Source organism: Rana temporaria, chromosome 3, assembly GCF_905171775.1.
Source record: "Rana temporaria chromosome 3, aRanTem1.1, whole genome shotgun sequence".
In the NCBI taxonomy this organism is placed as follows: domain Eukaryota; kingdom Metazoa; phylum Chordata; class Amphibia; order Anura; family Ranidae; genus Rana; species Rana temporaria.
The window spans coordinates 422801128-422820269 of record NC_053491.1 but is presented as its reverse complement, the minus strand read 5'-3'; the positions used below and the strand labels follow the sequence as shown (position 1 = coordinate 422820269).

The following is a 19142-nucleotide window of genomic DNA, read 5'->3' as shown; positions in this document are numbered from 1 at the left end:
ATTTTTGGCGCCATTCACATTTATAGTGCAATCAGTGCTATAAATATGCACTAATTACTGTATGAATGTGACTGGCAGGGAAGGGGTTAACACTAGGGGGTGAGGAAGGGGTTAAATGTGTACCCTAATTAGTGTTCTAACTGTGGGGGAGGGGGGGTGACTGGGGGGGTGACCGATCTGTGTCTCCATGTACAAGAGACACAGATCCGTCTCCTCTCTCCCCTGACAGCACCGCTGTCTGCGAGAGTCGGGAATGAGAGATGATCTCATATGTAAACATATGAGATCATCTCTCATTGGCCGCACAGATCGCCTAGGAAACGGCCGCTCCGATTGGCCGTTCACGGCGATCTGTGACTGGCTGTGTCCAAGGGACACGGCCAGCACAGCAGTTCCCCGCTGCGCGCTCGGGAGCGCGCGCGGGGAACGTGCAAAGGGGCGGCCGTAAAAAGACGGCCTGTTAGAGATTGGGAGCCGCGCTGAGGCCGTACAAAGTCGTACGGCCGTCAGCAAGTGGTTAATGTTTTACCGGCTAAAGGGTCCAGCCAGAAGTGATCTAGTGGGACTTAATTTATTTTCAGCCCACTGGCTGTCCAAAAAAAAAAAACACAATTCCTCCATCAATCCCTCCCCACCCAGGAAGATGTATTCCGACAGCGAGACTCGCTGCTCTCAGATTACACTAATCTGAGACTGCAGCTGCTTGATCAACAAGTCGCCTCGAGAAATCGGTCAAATGATTGGCTTCTGTCAAGCGGAGACAACCACACATGGAATGGAATTTGGCCAGTACCTACAGAACCAACTGAATTCTGTTCAGTCAATGGCTAGCTTAATCACTTAAAGGGGTTGTAAAGGAAACATTTTTTTCCCCCTAAATAGCTTCCTTTAACCTCAGTGCAGTCCTCCTTCACTTACCTCATCCTTCCATTTTGCTTTTAAATGTCCTTATTTCTTCTGAGAAATCCTCACTTCCTGTTCTTCTGTCTGTAACTCCACACAGTAATGCAAGGCTTTCTCCCTGGTGTGGAGAAAGCCTCTTGAGGGGGGAGGGGGCGAGCAGGCAAGTCAGGACGCTCTCTACTTTGCAGATAAAGAACTAGCTGTGTGTTAGTGGGCATCCTGACACTCCTGCTCGCCCCCTCCCCCCTCAAGAGGCTTTCTCCACACCAGGGAGAAAGCCTCGCATTACTGTGTGGAGTTACAGACAGAAGAACAGGAAGTGAGGATTTCTCAGAAGAAATAAGGACATTTAAAGCAAAATGGAAGGATGAGGTAAGTGAAGGAGGACTGCACTAAGGTAAAGGAAGCTATTTAGGGAAACATTTTTTTCCTTTACAACCCCTTTAAGGACCGCCCAACGCCGATATACGTTGGCAGAATGACACGGCTGGGTGCTGCGCTCGCGACCTGGTCCGAAGCTCCGTGACCACGCCTGCGGGACCCGATCGCCACCCGTGTCCCGCGATCTGGTCACAGGAGCTGAAGAACGGGGAGAGGTGTGTGTAAACACACCTTCCCCATTCTTCTCTGTGACAGTGACACTGATCGTCTGTTCCCTGATATAGGGAACGACGATCAATGACGTCACACCTACAGCCAAGCCCCCCTACAGTAAGAATCACTCCCTTAGGGGAAAACTTAACCCCTTAGCGCCACCTAGGGGTTAACCCCTTCACTGCCATTGTCATTTTCACAGTAATCAGTGCATTTTTATAGCACTTTTCGCTGTGAAAATGACAATGATCCCAAAAATGTCTCAAAAGTGTCCGATGTGTCCGCCATAATGTTGCAGTCACAAAGAAAATCGATGATCGACGCCATTAGTAGTAAAAAAAAAAAAAAAAAATATGAATAAAAATGCCATAAAACTATCCCCTATTTTGTAAACGCTATAACTTTTGCGCAAACCAATCAAACGCTTATTGCGATATTTTTTTTACCAAAAATATGTAGAATACGTATCGGCCTAAACGAAGGAAAAAAAATGTTTTTTTTTTTATATCTTTTTTGGGCATATTTATTATAGCAAAAAGTTAAAAATATTGCATTTTTTTCAAAATTGTCAGTCTATTTTTGTTTATAGCGCAAAAAATAAAAACCGCAGAGGTGATCAAATACCATAAAAAAAGGACGCCAATTTTGGTTGGGAGTCACCCGCGCAATTGTCATTTAAAGCGACACAGTGCGGAATCGCAAAAAGGGGTAAGGTCCTTAACCTGCACAATGGTCCGGGGGTGAAGTGGTTAAGAAAGCTCTATTCTACATGTGTATTGTGCTAGAACTACTGTATGCCCTGCTTCCTAAGCCTTACACACACGCCAACATGAATGGGAAGGGAAGGGTAACATTTAAAGAGACCATACGTACCTTCATCCTCTTTAAGACACCATGGTCTACAACCTACTGCCTTTTAAATTATTTTTTTCCCCATCTGCTGAAATGTTCTATGTACAAAAGGTATGGGGGCTGGGAAGTGTCATTTATAAGAGCATGGCTGCATTTCCTGTCCATTTAATGGCAGGAAGGAGAGTGCCTGTGTCATTTGGGGGTCTAAGGAATGAAGAAATAGAAATGCCTAAAAAAAAAAAAAAAAAAAACACATCTGGACTTGCTAGTTAAAATATAACTAAAGCTAAAACCTTTTACATTTTTTTGGAAAGAATGTGGAATATCTCTTAGGTTTTAAACATCGTCTCCCTGCTGGGGAGATTCATCCTTGTTTTTAAATCACTGGGACAGAAATTGATAGGGAATAAAAAGTTTATTTCTGTTCTGGTAACAAAATTTAGAGGGTAAATCTTCCCTTTCACTTTGGGGAAAATTCCCTTCACTTCCTGCTGTGACTCTGGGATGGAAAGTGACAACAAAAAGAAAGCCCGACAGGGCGTTTAAACATTCCCTATTGTAACCAAAAACATAAGGCAACCCTTTTCCACTTAAGGGCCGGATTCAATGTATGGAAATGCATGGAGGGGCCACATTCACCTGCTAATAAATTAAAATAATAATTTGGACCCCTTTACATTACACAGACCCCATACATTCTGGACCCCTTTATATTACACAGCCCCCCCATGTCATGCTTTAAAATTGTGCAAACTCGAGGAGTAGCGACAAACTACAGTACTCAAAAATCTCCATAGGCAGCACTTTAAAAATGTCTGCAGGTTACCTGTTTAGAGTTACAGAGGAGGTATTGTGCTACAATTATTACTCTCGCTCCAACGATCGCAGCGATACCTTACATGTGTGGTTTGAACACTGTTAACATTTGCGGTCACGGTCACGACTTACGTATGCCTTCGCTTCTGCACATGAGCACGAAGGGATGTGGCGCTTTAAAAAAACAAAAAATCTTCATTTAATTAGATTTTTACACTGTCCCTTTAAAAAAAAATTCTGATCACTTTTATTGCTGTTAGAAGAAATGTAATTGTGACAGTAATAGGCAGTGACAGGTACTCTTTATGGAGGGATCTGGGGGTCTGTAAGACCCCAAATCCCTTCTTTGCACCTAAAAGCATTGAAAACGCCAAGTTTGGCGACAGCCTAGAAACCTTAAGGATTTAGAGGGGATCTGTAAAGAAGAGTGGACCAAAATCCCTCCTGAGATGTCTGCAAACCTGGTCACCAACTACAAGAAACCTCTTACCTCTGTGCTTGCCAACAAGGGTTTCTCCACCATGTACTAAGTCATGTTTGTTTGCTTAGGGATCAAATACTTATTTTACTCAATGAACTGCAACTCAATTTATAACATTTGTATTGTTTTTTTTCTGGATTTTTGGTTGATATTCTGTCTTATCGTTTAAAATACACCTATGATAAATATAGACCCTTCATTTCTTTGTAAATGGGCAAACTTACAAAATCTGCAGAGGATTATTTACCGTATTTATCGGCGTATAACACGCACTTTTTTCTCCTTAAAATCAGGGGGAAATCCTGGGTGCGTGTTATACGCCGATCCCCGCTGTCTATGAGGGAAAGAGGAGCAAGCGCCGCCGATATACACATAGCCGAGTGTACTGTGTACTCGTCTAGGCTCGGCTCCGCTCGCAGTCATGCCCAGTCCCGCCTTTGGACTTGTGTTATGTCCATCATAGGAGCCTGGGCAAGGGGCGGGACTGCGAGAGGAGCCCAGTACACAGGACATCCGGTTCTGTCTATCTCTGCGCCGCGGCGGTAATTTTAAACGTTCAAGGTGCAAGGACACTGAACAGTCAATTTCTTTACATACAGGTAAAACTCGAAAAATTTTAATATCGTGCAAAAGTCTATTTATTTCACCAATACAACTTAAAAAGGTGAAACCAAAATATGAGAGAGACTCATTACATGCAAAGCAAGATAGTTCAATCCGTGATAATTGTGATGATTATGGCTTACAGCTCATGAAAACTCCAAATACACAATCTCAGAAAATTTGAATATTGTGAAAAGGTGAAATATTACACCTAAATCAGGGATCTTAAAACTACGGCCCTCCAGCTGTTGCGGAACTACACCTCCCATGAGGCATTGTGAAACTCTGACATTCACAGACATGACGGGAATTGTAGTTCCTGAACAACTGGAGGGCCATAGTTTGAGGACCTCTGCTTTAAATTGTCTCTAAGTCTGGTTCAGTAGGAATCACAATCATGGGAAAGACTGCTGACCTGACAGTTGTGCAGAAACTCATCATTGACACCCTCCATAAGGAGGGAAAGCCTCAAAAGGTAATTGTAAAAGAAGTTGGATGTTCCCAAAGTGCTGTATCAAAGCACATTAATAGAAAGTTATGTGGAAGGGAAATGTGTGGAAGAAAAAGGTGCACAAGCAGCAGGAATGACCGCAGCCTGGAGAGGATTGTCAGGAAAAGGCCATTCAAAAGTGTTGGGGACTTTCACAAGGAGTGGACTGAGGCTGGAGTCAGTGCATCAAGAGCCACCACACACAGACGGATCCTGGACATGGGCTTCAAATGTCGTATTCCTCATGTCAAGCCACTCCTGAACAACAAACAACGTCAGAAGCGTCTTACCTGGGCTAAAGAAAAACAGACCTGGTCTGATGCTCAGTGGTCCAAAGTCCTCTTTTCTGATGAGAGCAAATTTTGCATCTCATTTGGAAACCAAGGAGCCAGAGTTTGGAGGAAGAATGGAGAGGTGCACACTGCAAGGTGCTTGAAGTCCAGTGTGAAGTTTCCACAGTCTGTGTTGATTTGGGGTGCCACGTCATGTGCTGGTGTTGGTCCACTGTGCTTTATTAAGTCCGGGGTCACCGCAGCAGTCTACCAGATTTTGGAGCACTTCATGCTTCCTTCCGCAGACGAGCTCTATGGGGATGCCGACTTCATTTTCCAGCAGGACTTGGCACCTACCCAAAAGCACCAAAACCTGGTTCAATGACCGTGGGATTACTGTGCTTGATTGGCCAGCAAACTCATCTGACCTGAACCTGAATGCAGAAGAGCTGAAGGCCGCGATTGAAGCATCCTGGTCTTCCATAACACCTCAGCAGTGCCACAGGCTGAGATTGTGGATTTGGGGTTTTCATGAGCTGTAAGCCATAATCATCACACTTATGACAAATCACGGCTTAAACTATCCTGCTTTGCATTTAATGAGTCTATCTCATATTAGTTTCACCTTTTAAGTTGCATTAGTGAAATAAATGAACTTTTGCACGATTATCCAATTTTTCAAGTTTCACCTGTACATCAATGTTCTGGAGAAAGCTTTAACCAATGCTCTCCGTGGAAAGGACATATACAGAGGCTTAGCTGTTACATGACCACAAAAAAACAAAAACAAAAAAGGTAAAAATGCTTGTTAAAGGGGTTGTAAAGGTAAAAAATGTTTTTCCTAAATAGCTTCCTTTACCTTAGTGCAGTCCTCCTTCACTTACCTCATCCTTCCATTTTGCTTTTAAATGTCCTTATTTCTTCTGAGAAATACTCACTTCCTGTTCTTCTGTCTAACTCCACACAGTAATGTGAGGCTCTCTACCTGGTGTGGAGTGTCGTGCTCGCCCCCTCCCCTGAAATACAGGAGAGTCAGGACGCCCACTAACACACAGCTCCTTTCTCTATCTGCAACCTAGAGAGCGTCATCATGGGAAATGTAGTTCCAAAACATCTGGGGTGCCAAGGTTTGCCATCACTTAAAAAGTGAAGTAACCTTCCAAAGTCTGTAAGCGGTCCTATTTACAGGAGTCAGTCATCCCAGCACACAGGGACTATGCCGACAATGCAAGCTGAACTGCGCATGTGAAAGTTATTCCCTTTACCATATATTCTATGCCACAAAGAATTAAGGCAGTTCTGAAGGCAAAAGGCAGTCCAACCCGGTACTAGCAAGGTGTACCTCAAAGTGGCTGGTGAGGGTATATTCAAAAGGATCCAAAAACTTAAAGTGGAACTAAAGTTTTAAATACCTATCAAATGGTCCCTGGTCAGCATCTTCTCCTGTGTGCCAGTTTTTGTCCATCTTCATTGGCCAGCATGGGATGACATCACTCCTGTGCATGTGCAAGAGCTGGTCATTCCGGAACATAGGGATCAGGCCAGCTGCTGCAACGTGCAGCTCAGTTTACTGTCCTGTGAGGAGACAGGTAGTTGTCTCTTCTTGAATAAAAAGTCTGAATGGTCACAGTAGGTAAAAAAGCAGAACTTTAGTTTAAAGTGACACTAAACTCACATTTTTTTTACATCAATTGTCCTAAAATGTTAAGTATATCACGGCTGTGTGTGTGTGTTGTTTTGTCCTGTGCAGGCTCCCTATCCCCCCCACTAATGCACCTCACAGCTACTAGTATAGAGCGAGCAGTGCTGTTATCTATGGTTACATGATCTGGTTTATGTGTACTACAATTCCAATAAAGCCAAATTAGCCTGCATGTAGTGGTGTAGTCCACCCAGGAGCAAGCAGGAAAAGGATGGCCGCCTTCATATACACAAGGGGGGGCCTGGAAAATAAACTTAGCCACTGTAGAGCAGGAAGCCTAAGAATAGCAGAAAAATGCTTGCATTTGAGAGATGAGAGAAAGTAAGAAAGAGCTAAGACGTTCATTCTACATATATTTAAATATATTGCATTTATTTGATACAAGTTGTGAGTTTAGTGTCACTTTAAAATTTTCTGTTCTTTTCACTTTGCTGCTAAATACAGCCAACTGGTTTGCATGAGCAGTGCAAGTGCTGAAGTGAACCTGTCAGTAACAAGATATGGATGCAGCTGTTGCCGACTTTTGAAGACCCTTGTTCTGAAGATGTATGGAGACGGACATTGCTGACCTCACCTTTTAAAAATACTAGTTTACAGTTTGTGTGCTGATCCGAGAGCATCATTACTTTGAATCTCTGATCTCAAACAAGTATGTAGTTCCGATTTCACCAACCTTCCTGAAATGAATGTCTGTTCCAAGTCAGTATTTAAGGTCCCATAAGTACCTAAAGTAACGTTAGAAGAAATCATTAACAACTCATGACTTACATCAGTGCAAACATATTATTCAGAGGATGCACCAAAAGAGGGCAAAACAGTTATTTTATTTTTTTTGCCAAGATGTTTATTTCATCGAGTTATAAAAACAAAATGGGCTGTGGCCAATGGCCCATGCAGGACAGCGTGTAACAGATAAAAAGGGAGGCACATGTCTGATTCGGTATGGGATAGGAGAGGGTCTCAAACATTGTGCCATCATTAACCCCCATTTTTGGCTCGTTGAAGACCGCCACCTGTCTGCCTGCAAATGCAGAGTTGGGGGTCATTTAAAAGCAGCAAATGGAAAAAACAAACTAGGAAATCCTAAACTGGGCATGTCTGTCTGGGGGAAAAAGAATGTTGGTTTTCAGAGGTCCAAGCATTGCTGGCTTTGTATGAATTCCTGCAGGTGATTGGGGCCTGTAACCTGATCTGATGGAAGCTATACGGACTAAACAGATTGAACCAGAGGTCTGTCCTGTCTAGTCTTTGGTAGCGCCAACCTTGATATCAGATATCTGGTTATCAGCAGCAGTGTATAGTTTAGAAAATGTAACATACATTCTGTATGACCTTTCAGATTTTAGAGGGCAAGTTCTGTGGATCTGTAACATTCAAAAGACATTCTGGCCAAATGTGGATTTGCAAACACGAGATTATCATCACACATCTCATTAGGTGGGTGCTTGGTTCTACAACAGTCACTATTCCTGAACTTGTGAGCCTGTAGTACAGGTCCAGTGGCGGCAGATACTTGTCCTTAGGACTTGCTGCATGCCATGGCTCTCACAGTATATGTTCCTCAAGTATAAAGAAATCCAGAGTGGCTCCATGTTCTGGTGTTCCCTCATTTTCTGCTCCATGGCTTATATTCCTGGGGCTCAGAGTCTTCTTCCTGTGGATTTGGAGCAGCGGCTTGGCTTAGGGCAGAGCTCGCTCCCCCGTTCTGGGGTTCAGGAGCGACTCCGGTTCTCCTGGTTTCCAGAGATCATGCGGCTGTATAATTTCTGCTGCTCTTCCTTGAACGCGTCTTTGACCTTTTCTCGTTTTAGTCCTCCATCCCTGCAGAAGAACAGAGAATCAGCAGTGTGATACAAAGATAAATGTGTGTCTGATGTAAAGAAGAACAAGCAATCCAGGCTTACCAAAGCAGATCAACAAGTCCCCCTTGCCGAGCAATGGCAGACTTCACTCGGTTTGCAAATTGCACTGCGTCTTCATCCTCCTGTAAGTTGTAGATAAGACATGGTGTTCATACATAAGCTTATGAATAAAGGTTTGAGGCAACAACATAAATAACTAGCTGCTAAGGATTAAGGATGTAATACTCCACTTTTTCTACTTCATCTGTACAATCATACAGGCCCTTCCTATAAATAAAAACTGGACTTGTAAAACACACGTCAACACAATCACTCTGTGTTAATATCTACCCTGTATTATGATGGCGACAGATGATGTTCAACAGTATGTTTACTTGAAAGTAAATAGTTACGTGTGCATGGGGAGCCACACGAAATCACATCAACTCAGAGCTCTGACAACCACCAGACATTTCTTATGAAGCAAAGAAAAATGTCAACGTGAATGAAACAGGTTCAAGGGGCTCACTGCTCAGTCTGTCTTCATGGAGGTCAAATAAGGTGTACTTTCTGAAGATTTTGCTGTATAATGTTCTCTTTCTGAATCATGTCCAAACTTTCCCCTTGGACCCTTTTCATTTGTTGTTTGCTTGGTATGTCCTGAATTGGCAAAGTCTGGTAAATGAGAATTGCCGATGAGGAAGCCACTAAGTGGAATCTTAGTGGCCAATACACAGGCCTAAGAAACAGCTGGGTATCCAAGAGTTATGACATTAAGGATTGCCAGTAGGGTGCACCTGAATTTATGGGACAAGGTAAAAGTGTTTTTTCCCCAAGCATACAATTAATCACGTGAGTGATTATTGCAACTTTAGAACATTTCATGGTGTGAAAAACAGCTGGTTGACCACTAGGTTTGCAGATAATGAATGCATGCTTAGTGTATAATTTATATTAAATTCCCTTGCCGTTTCATTTACCTAATAACATATATAATTCAAAGTAGTATTTTTAGTACAGAGCTTGGTATAAACTTGAATTACCTATTAATTCCCAACCATTTAGTGTAACGTCTTACAAAGGGAATCAAATTACCCCTCCCTATTGTATCAAACAAAAAAGATGCAGCAATGTGTACACAGTGTTACAGCAGGCAGATGAGTGCCAGAACTAGCTCCGACATATGCCAACTGCTCAGATTCTAAAGTCACCAGCGCTTGCAGGACTGAATGAGTGCACATGCACCTTGTGTACTGGTTAGAGCAGGGGTAGGAAACCTGGGGCCCTCCAGCTGTTGCAGAACTACAAGTCCCATCATGCCTCTGGGAGTAATTGTAACTGCCAGCCTTGCAATGCCTCAAGGAAATCTAGCTCCACAGCCCCAGGTTGCCTACCCCTGGGTTAGAGGCTTCTTGTTTTGATAATTTCTGTGCCAGGCAAGCTTAAACATTTGTAAAAAAAATAAAATCTGCACACAAATACAGTATACATATGCATTTCTGAATATTGAAATGTTACCAAAGATACAATATAATCATACAAGTCAGTTTCCCGTTAGGTCCCATTGCATATGAGCCATGGTTTCTGTACACTGCATTGAGGATGGTCAAAAAGCTTGAAACAGCCGTCTGCAGTTTGTAATAAATGGATCTGTTATTTGGGCTATATTTGCACTACTTGCAGTTCTGGATGTGCATTTGGCTTTGGGGTGCAATACTGCCCCACCGCATACTGCCTCCGCCTCCCAGCACATTCTACCCCCCCACCACATTCTGCACTGTTCCCGCCACATAGTGACCCCAGTACATACTGCCCTCACTACATACTGCCCCCACTAACGGAGTTAATGTTGGTAGGGAGGTGAGAAAGTATCCCTGTATAAACATGGGCAGGGCAAAGGGGGTGGGGTCAGGGGCGGCAAAATGAGGGTTTCGCCTTGGGTTTCAAAAATCCTTGCACCAGCCCTGCTTCCCAGCCTGTCAGCAAGTCCGGGCCAATGATTCACGTCTGGGACCAGCTGATGGGCTGTGCACATTCAGAGCAAAGAGCTCTCTATTGACATTTAACACAGAGCTCTGTACACAGGGAGAGATTTATCAGTTTCTCAGCCGTGCAAAGCAGAGATGAGAAACAGAGATCATTAGTAAAAAAAACAGTACACTTTACACATATTACACACAGATAACACCTTGATCACCCTAGATGTTAACCCCTTCCTAGCCATATGTCATTAGTAGTACAGTGACAGTGTATATTCTTTAGAGGTGCGCATCTTCACTGGCCTCACGATTAGATTTGATTATCATGTCAACGATTCCGCGATGCATCAAGATTACTGCGCATGGTTTTCATTAAAAAAATTCCAGCAGTCAGGAGAACTCTGTTTTTTTTTAAATTTTATCTCTCCTTAAAAAACAACAAAAAAAAAAAAACAACAACACTCCCTGTATGCAGCAAAGTCTAAACACAGCAGACAACAACTTAGAGGAGTTCCAGCCCCCCCCCCCCCAAAATAAAATACTAGAGGAGATGGTCAGAGACTGCAGACATGATACAGGAGACAGTGAGAGACTGCAGACATGATACAAGAGATGTTCAGAGACTGCAGACATGATACAAGAGATGATCAGAGACTGCAGACATGATGCAAGAGATGATCAGAGACTGCGGACATGATACAAGAGATGATCAGAGACTACAGACATGATACAAGAGATGATCAGAGACTGCACACATAATGCAAGAGATGATCAGAGACTGCACACATAATGCAAGAGATGATCAGAGACTGCACACATAATGCAAGAGATGATCAGAGACTGCACACATAATGCAATAGATGATCAGAGACTGCACACATAATGCAATAGATGATCAGAGACTGCACACATAATGCAATAGATGATCAGAGACTGCACACATAATGCAATAGATGATCAGAGACTGCACACATAATGCAAGAGATGTTTAGAGACTGAAGACATGATACAAGAGATGTTCAGAGACTGCAGACATGATACAAGAGATGATCAGAGACTGCAGACATGATACAAGAGATGATCAGAGACTGCAGACATGATACAAGAGATGATCAGAGACTGCAGGACATGATACAAGAGATGATCAGAGACTGCAGACATGATACAAGAGATGATCAGAGACTGCAGACATGATACAAGAGATGATCAGAGACTGCAGACATGATGCGCCAAGTAGCCAGCACTGGGCTCTAATTGCGCTGCTGCTGCCATGGAGACAGAGACCAGCGCTGTCAATAGCCCTGCAAGGACAGCAACCCTGGTTGTTCACCCACTGGTCCACTGTTGGAGGATTTCCCCATCCACCTGGAATGTGTAGATGGGGGAATCAAATCTTTTTTTTTTTCCAGTGTAATGACCAAACGGGAAAAAAAAAGCGATCAATATATGGGCTGCATAAGTGGCTTGGTGCTAACTGGATCTTGGAAGAACAGAGCGGCGGGAGGAAGACAGATAGGGGAGAGAAAGGGACAGTTCAGTGATGAATGTGTAATGAAAAATGCAGAGCTCACTCATTCAGGGACGAGGCTGGAAGTTCAGACAGCTTGCAATCTGTAGCTGCTGGCTGTTCTTCATATCTCCCGCGCACATTCCCCCGCCCCTCTCCTTCATAGCTGGACATTGGGATAGGAGTGGGCAGGCCAGGCAGACACAGGAGGAGGAGGAGGAGGAGGAGGAGGAGGAGGGGCAGGTGTATGCAATGCATCGTTCTGTTCATTTGGGAGGGGGATTCTCCTGTCCTACGGACGGGAGAAATCAGTCTGTTTTCTCAAATTGTCACAGCGATAATGAGAGGCTGGAAACACTACATTGCCCCCCACAGTGCAGGATTTCCAGGGACTTCGGCAATACTGATTGTTCAGTCACTCCCACGGATGCGATGACAGCCAGTGATCTGTCTCGCAGCTCCGTGCGGCTCTGCGCCCGCCAATCGGGGAGATGAGAGGGGTCACTGTCCACGGGTACATGAGGAGGGGGAGAGACTGGGTGGGGGCAGCATGCTGAGGCTTCATCATTGACAGGGAAATAGCACCGGACTCAGCCAGCCGATCGGTCAAAGACACAGCTGTGCGGGGGGAGGGGGGGAGCCAGGATGACGTCATGCAAAATCGATTAACACTGGCTACCGCATCGATGCCGAATCGGAAAGGGCATAATCGTGATGCGGCGATCATTTTCAACACCCCTAATATTCTTAGCACTGATCACTGTATTAATGGCACTGGTGATGTCAGTGGCAGTTAGTTCACCCAGCGACAGTTAGTGTCAAATTTCTCGCCGCACTATCACAGCCCCATTAGAAGTCGTTAATCCCTGCCATTACCAGTATATACACCATAGTTTGTAGGGGCTATAACTTTCACGTAAACCAATAAATTTACACTTACTGGGATTTTTTTTTAATCAAAAACATAGCAGTTTATTACATTTTTATTGGATATGTTTTATAGCAGAAGGTAAAAGAAAAAAAAAAAAAAAAAAAGGATTTTTGTACTCACCGTAAAATCCATTTCTCTGAGTTCATAGACGGACACAGCCTTCATTGACCTTAGGGTTATGCTTCTTCCTACCAGGAGATTTAGGCAGAATTCTACAGCACTTAAGGTGTTAAAAACTTTCCTTCATGCCGCTCCTCCCAGGGGGCGTGGCTCCCGCAGGCATAACCCCCACTCTGCTCTAGCAGCTTCAGTTCGTAACAAGCAGTACAAACCAAAGAGGGGTGGGTGCTGTGTCCGTCTATGAACTCAGAGAAATGGATTTTACGGTGAGTACAAAAATCCTTTTTTCTCTTTCGTTCATAGACGGACACAGCCTTCATTGACCTTAGGGACGTCCCCAAGCAGTGTCAAAAAAAAATTCGAGGGGTGGGAAAATAACACAGCAAAAACAGGTTACACCCCAAACAAAACCGGAGTTACTCAACGGAGGAACTCCAACCGTAAACTGCCGCCTGTAACACCCTGCGGCCGAAGGAGGCATCAGAAGATGCACTCACATCCACCTTATAAAACTTTGAAAAAGTGTGGACCGACGACCAGGTCGCAGCCTTACACACCTGTAACACAGAGGCTTGATGAAGGAAAGCCCAGAAGGCCCCGATCGTCCTGGTCGAATGCGCCGTGACCCAAAAGGGAGGCGCCCACCCCTTCAGGGCGTAGGCCTGAAGCACAACCTGTCGGATCCACCTGGAAATGGTGGCCGACGAGACTGCCAGGCCCTTACTGGGACCGGACACAGACACGAACAGCGAGTCCGACTTCCGGAACGGAGCTGTCGCCGACAAGTAAACTCGAAGGGCCCGAACCACATCCAGAGAATGTAAAATGGCTTCCTTTGGGTTCTTCGGCTGAGGACATAATGATGGAACAACAATGTCCTCGTTAATGTGAAAGGCCGAAACGACCTTCGGAAGAAAAGAGGGCTGCGGGCGCAGCACCGCCTTATCCTGATGGATGACCAAGTAGGGGGCCTTGCAAGACAAGGCCGCCAGTTCAGACACTCGTCTGATAGAGGTAATAGCTACCAGAAAGACCACCTTCTGCGACAAGGTCAGCAAAGGGATCTCCCGAATGTCCTCAAAGGGGGCACGCTGAAGCGCCGAGAGGACCAAATTCAAGTCCCAAGAAGGTAGCGGAGGGCGCACCGGGGGGGCCACATGCCGGACCCCCTGCACAAACGTGCGAAACAAAGAATTCGCTGCCAAGGGACGCTGAAAATAAACAGCCAGAGCAGAAATCTGACTCTTGATCGTGCTCAAGGCAAGAGCCTGGTCCACTCCCCGCTGTAGGAACAGCAGGATCCGGGACACCACGTAAGTACGGGGGTGCCACTTCATCTCCTCACACCTAGAGATGTATGCTTTCCATGTACGATGGTAAATTTTTCGAGAAGTGGACTTCCGTGCACGCAGCATGGTAGAGATTACCGGGCCCGACAGGCCCCGGTCCTTCAGTACCTGGTTCTCAACAGCCACGCCGTTAAAGCCAGTGACCGTAAAGCAGGATGGAAGATCGGGCCCTGAGACAGGAGATCTTCCCTCAGAGGCAGACGCCAGGGGGCGTCTGCCACCAGACGTACCAGGTCCGCGTACCAAGAGCGACGCGGCCAATCTGGGGCGATCAGGATCGTTGGAATACCTTCGGCTTCCACCCTGCGCAGCAGGCGGGGTAGGAGCCTTAGAGGAGGGAAGGCGTAAATCAGGTGATATTGACTCCAGGGAGCCACTAACGCGTCTGACGCGTCTGCCCACGGGTCCTTTGACCTGGCCACAAACCGTGGTACCTTCCGATTGAGACGGGACGCCAGAAGGTCCACGTCTGGAGTGCCCCATTTTTGGCACAGGACCTGAAACACCTCCGGGTGGAGAGACCACTCCCCTTGATCCAGAGTCATGCGACTTAGGAAGTCGGCTTGCCAATTCAGAACTCCCGGAATGTATACCGCCGACAGGGCCGGAACGGACCTTTCGGCCCACCGAAGTATGTGAGCGACCTCCGTCGCCGCGGCCGAGCTCCTTGGGCCGCCCTGATGATTGAAGTACGCCGCGGCCGTGGCGTTGTCGGACTGGATCCTGACAGGACGACCCTGTAGCTACAGGGACCACCTGACAAGGCACAGCTTGATTGCTCGGAGCTCCAGGATATTGATCGGCAGGCGGGACTCCTCCCGAGTCCAGCGCCCCTGGGCTGACTGGGTGCCCCAGACGCCCCCCCCAGCCGAAGAGGCTGGCATCCGTCGTGACCACTGTCCAGCGGCACGGAAGAAAAGACTTCCCGGACCGAAGCACCGGAGACGTCAGCCACCATGCCAGGGAAGACTTGGCCAGATGGCTCAACCGAATCTGGCGGTCCAGAGAAGATGGGACCCTGTCCCATCGTGACAGAATCTCCTTCTGTAGTACCCTGGTGTGGAATTGGGCATACGGAACCGCCTCGAAGGAGGCCACCATCAGACCCAGAACCCGCATGCAGAAGCGAAGAGATGACCACTTCTGGGTCAACAACTGTCTCACTGCAGATTGCAGGGTCAGCAGTTTTTTCGATGGGAGGAACACTTTTTTCTCCCCCGAATCCAAAACCAGCCCCAGGTGTTCCAGCCTCTGGGACGGAACCAACACTGATTTTCTGAGATTCAGAAACCAGCCGAACTCCTGCAGAGTCCGACACGTGATGGACACGTCCTCCTCTAACTCTGAGCCTGAAGAAGCTCTCAGGAGAAGGTCGTCCAGGTATCCCACGATAGCGATCCCTCGCTGCCGTAGCAAGGCCAGGATCGGGGCGAGCACCTTGGTGAACACCCGTGGTGCCGACGCCAGCCCGAACGGGAGGGCCACGAATTGATAGTGGTCCTCCCCGATCGCAAAGCGCAGATACCTTTGGTGGCTTGTGCAAACGGGAACATGCAGGTATGCGTCCATGATGTCTAAGGACGCCATGAAGTCCCCCTGGTGGAGGGACGCTATGATAGAACGGACCGACTCCATCCTGAATCGCTGCACCTTGACAAAGGAGTTGAGGGCCTTTAGGTCCAGGATAGGGCGAACACCTCCCTTCTTGGGGACCACGAACAGATTGGAGTAGAACCCCCGAAACCGTTCCAGCGAGGGGACCGGCACAACCACCCCCCTGTCCAGAAGATCCTGGACAGCCCCGGACAGGGCTAGCCGACGATCCGGAGGAAGCTGGAGGTTGGATGGAAAAAATCTGTTTGGGGGACAAGAAAGGAACTCTATCTTGTACCCCGAGGCGACCACCTCGCAAACCCAACGGTCGGATAGAAGAGAATTCCACCGATCCACGAAGCCGTCCCCCCACCCGAGACCCGGGCGGGGGCAGACCTTCATGCGGAAGCAGGCTTGTCCGCAGGCTTGTTCGGTTTTTTGAACCAGGGGCGCTTACGCCCGGCAGCAAGGGCTTTTGCACCTTGCGGACCTTTTCCAGCCGCGCTGGCGCACGAAAAAAACGCTTAGGGGGTAGTAAAAGTAGGACCTTGCTTGCGGCGAGGTTCCCTACCCTTCCCCGACTGAGGGAGCAAGGTGCTCTTACCTCCAGTGGCATCCTTAATGATGTCATCCAGGGATGCCCCCAAAAGCCGTCCGCCCTTAAAGGGCAAATCTACCAAGGCCTTTTTTGAGGACTGGTCAGCCGACCAGCACTTCAGCCATATAAGGCGGCGCAGAACCACTGCGTAGACAGAAGCCCTGGAAAGCAAAGGAATCTAATCCATATCTGCCTCGCAGAGAAACTTCTGACCCTGAATCAACTGTTCAGCCAGGTCCCCAGAGGACTCGGAAGCCCCCTGGACCTCCAGGTCCTGCAGCAGGAGCTTCGCCCTTTCAGTCAGCGTCTGAGCTACCAGGGCTCCGGCCAGAGCCGGCCTTACCACCGAACCCACCACCGAGAACAGGGAGCGGGCCACGGCCTCCACTCTCCTATTAGCGGGGTCCTTGAAAGCAAGAGCCCCCTCCACAGGCAACGTAGTAGCCTTACTCAGTCTGGACACAGGAGGGTCCACCGACGGAGGAGTGACCCACTTTTTTTAAAAAAAGTCCTCCTCCAGGGGGTAACGGTAGCAAAGCTTTTAGGAACCGTAAAAGCCTTTTGCGGTGTATCCCATTCCTTATACAACATATTGTCTAAATAAGGAACACAGGGGAATACCTTAGCGGTACGCGGTGGTTTGCGGAATCCAAAAGGGACTGACACCGCTGGTGTCTCCGCCAAATCCTCTAAATGAAGAGCCTCACGCACCGCAGTAATAAGAGCTCCAACAAATTCCTTATCAGCAGACTCCGCAGCAGAGTCATCCTCGCTGTCCATGTGGGTTAAGCCCGCATCCTCTGACATGACAGAACCAGAAGCATCAGATTCTGCATCAGAGATATCCCCAGAAACAGCCTCTGGGGGGGGGCGCTTATTTACCCCCCAACCGAGCACTGGCTGCTTCAAACCTGGTGAGAAAAAGACTCCAGGACAGCCGACACCGACTCAACAGATGTGGCAGGGGAAGGGGCGCTAAGGGTTAATTCCGGCAGTGTAAGGAATGAGGGGCCTGATTCAGGCTCCATATTGCCGTTGCCATTTCACCCCTACTGCCAAGGGCAGGAAAAAAGTCCCCCACAGGTCACCTCCCGGCCGCTAGAGCACAGTATGGGGCCCCCTGAGACTCACCACCCTCTGGTACAGCGCGGTCTGTGAAGGCAAGTGTGTGCTGAGGAGAAGCTGCAGCGCTGCGTCTGTCCCCTCAGATGATTTGCGGTCTTTTTTCCCCGCCGAAACGGCCACTAGAGGCCGAACTAGTGCTGAAAACGGCGCCGGCCACAAGAAAATGGCCGCCGAATAATACAATCGCGGCTCCAGCAAAATGGCCGCCGTTGCGCAGTTTTAAAAAGACAGTGTACCCAAAAATGACAGTACACCAAAACAGCACACAGCACACACAAAAATGCCCAGAATGTCCACCACAGTCCCCTGCAGTGACACGGAACAGCCCCAGCCATACCCGAGTCAATGGGGCCTGTCGTGGACGTCCCAAAGCGGAGCTGAGGGCCGGCACACGCTCGAAGGCCGAACCTGGGGGGACTACAAGGGTCGAGAACCCAGCCTGTCACCCAGTCGGCTGTTGATAGAAGAATCGCAGGATTCAAAAATAAAAATAAAATAAAAAAGCGAGGAAAAAACTCGCAAAAATGCAAAAAAATTTGCAAGAAAAAACTCCAGAGTCCAGGACTCCAGAGAGAGCCTGACTCTCCTGACGGTTAGGCAGAAACAAACTGAAGCTGCTAGAGCAGAGTGGGGGTTATGCCTGGGGGAGCCACGCCCCCTGGGAGGAGCGGCATGAAGGAAAGTTTTTAACACCTTAAGTGCTGTAGAATTCTGCCTAAATCTCCTGGTAGGAAGAAGCATAACCCTAAGGTCAATGAAGGCTGTGTCCGTCTATGAACGAAAGAGAAAAACATTTATTCCCCCCCCCCCCCCTTTGTCAAAATGTTTAGTCTTTTTTCATTTATATTGCAAAAAAAAAAAAAATACCACCAAAAAAAAGCTCTAATTGTGTATTAGAACTAAAAAAAATATACATAAAATACAAAACATTTGCAGTGTGTTTCATAATGTATATTTAATCTCTTTCCTTTTTCTGTAAACACATTGGGGCAGATCCACAAAGATCTGCCCCGGCGCATCGTATCCGAGAAATACGCTACGCTGCCGTACCTAACCTGGCTTTGGTTCGAATCCATAAAGATTTCGCGCTGTAAGTTACGGCGGCGTAGTGTATCTCAAGCGGCGTAATGGCGCGGAATTCAAATGCGGCGAGTAGGAGGCGTGTTTCATTTAAATGAAGCGCGTCCCCGCGCCGAACGAACTGCGCATGCTCCGTTCCTAAATTTCCCGCCGTGCATTGCGCTAAATGACGTCGCAAGGACATCATTGTTTTGACGTGGATGTAAATTACGTCCATCCCGATTCACGGACGACTTACGCAAACGAAAAGAAAAAAATACAAATTAAACGCGGGAACGACGGCCATACTTAACATAGCAGGGTTAA

At 47.1% G+C, this 19142-nt stretch overlaps 1 protein-coding gene across 1 annotated transcript in view; it reads right to left on the bottom strand.

Annotated features, from left to right (window-relative positions):
* Nucleotides 1–7516: 7516 nt before the first annotated feature.
* Nucleotides 7517–19142, bottom strand: part of GPAT4 (glycerol-3-phosphate acyltransferase 4) — a 49894-nt gene continuing 38268 nt past the window's right edge. Inside the window, exons 12-13 of the mRNA XM_040346187.1 lie at nt 8618–8697; nt 7517–8534 (exon numbers count right to left, since the gene is read on the bottom strand). Coding sequence (XP_040202121.1) covers nt 8426–8534; nt 8618–8697 — 189 coding nt within the window. The 3' untranslated portion in view covers nt 7517–8425. The remainder of the gene's footprint in view (nt 8535–8617; nt 8698–19142) is intronic.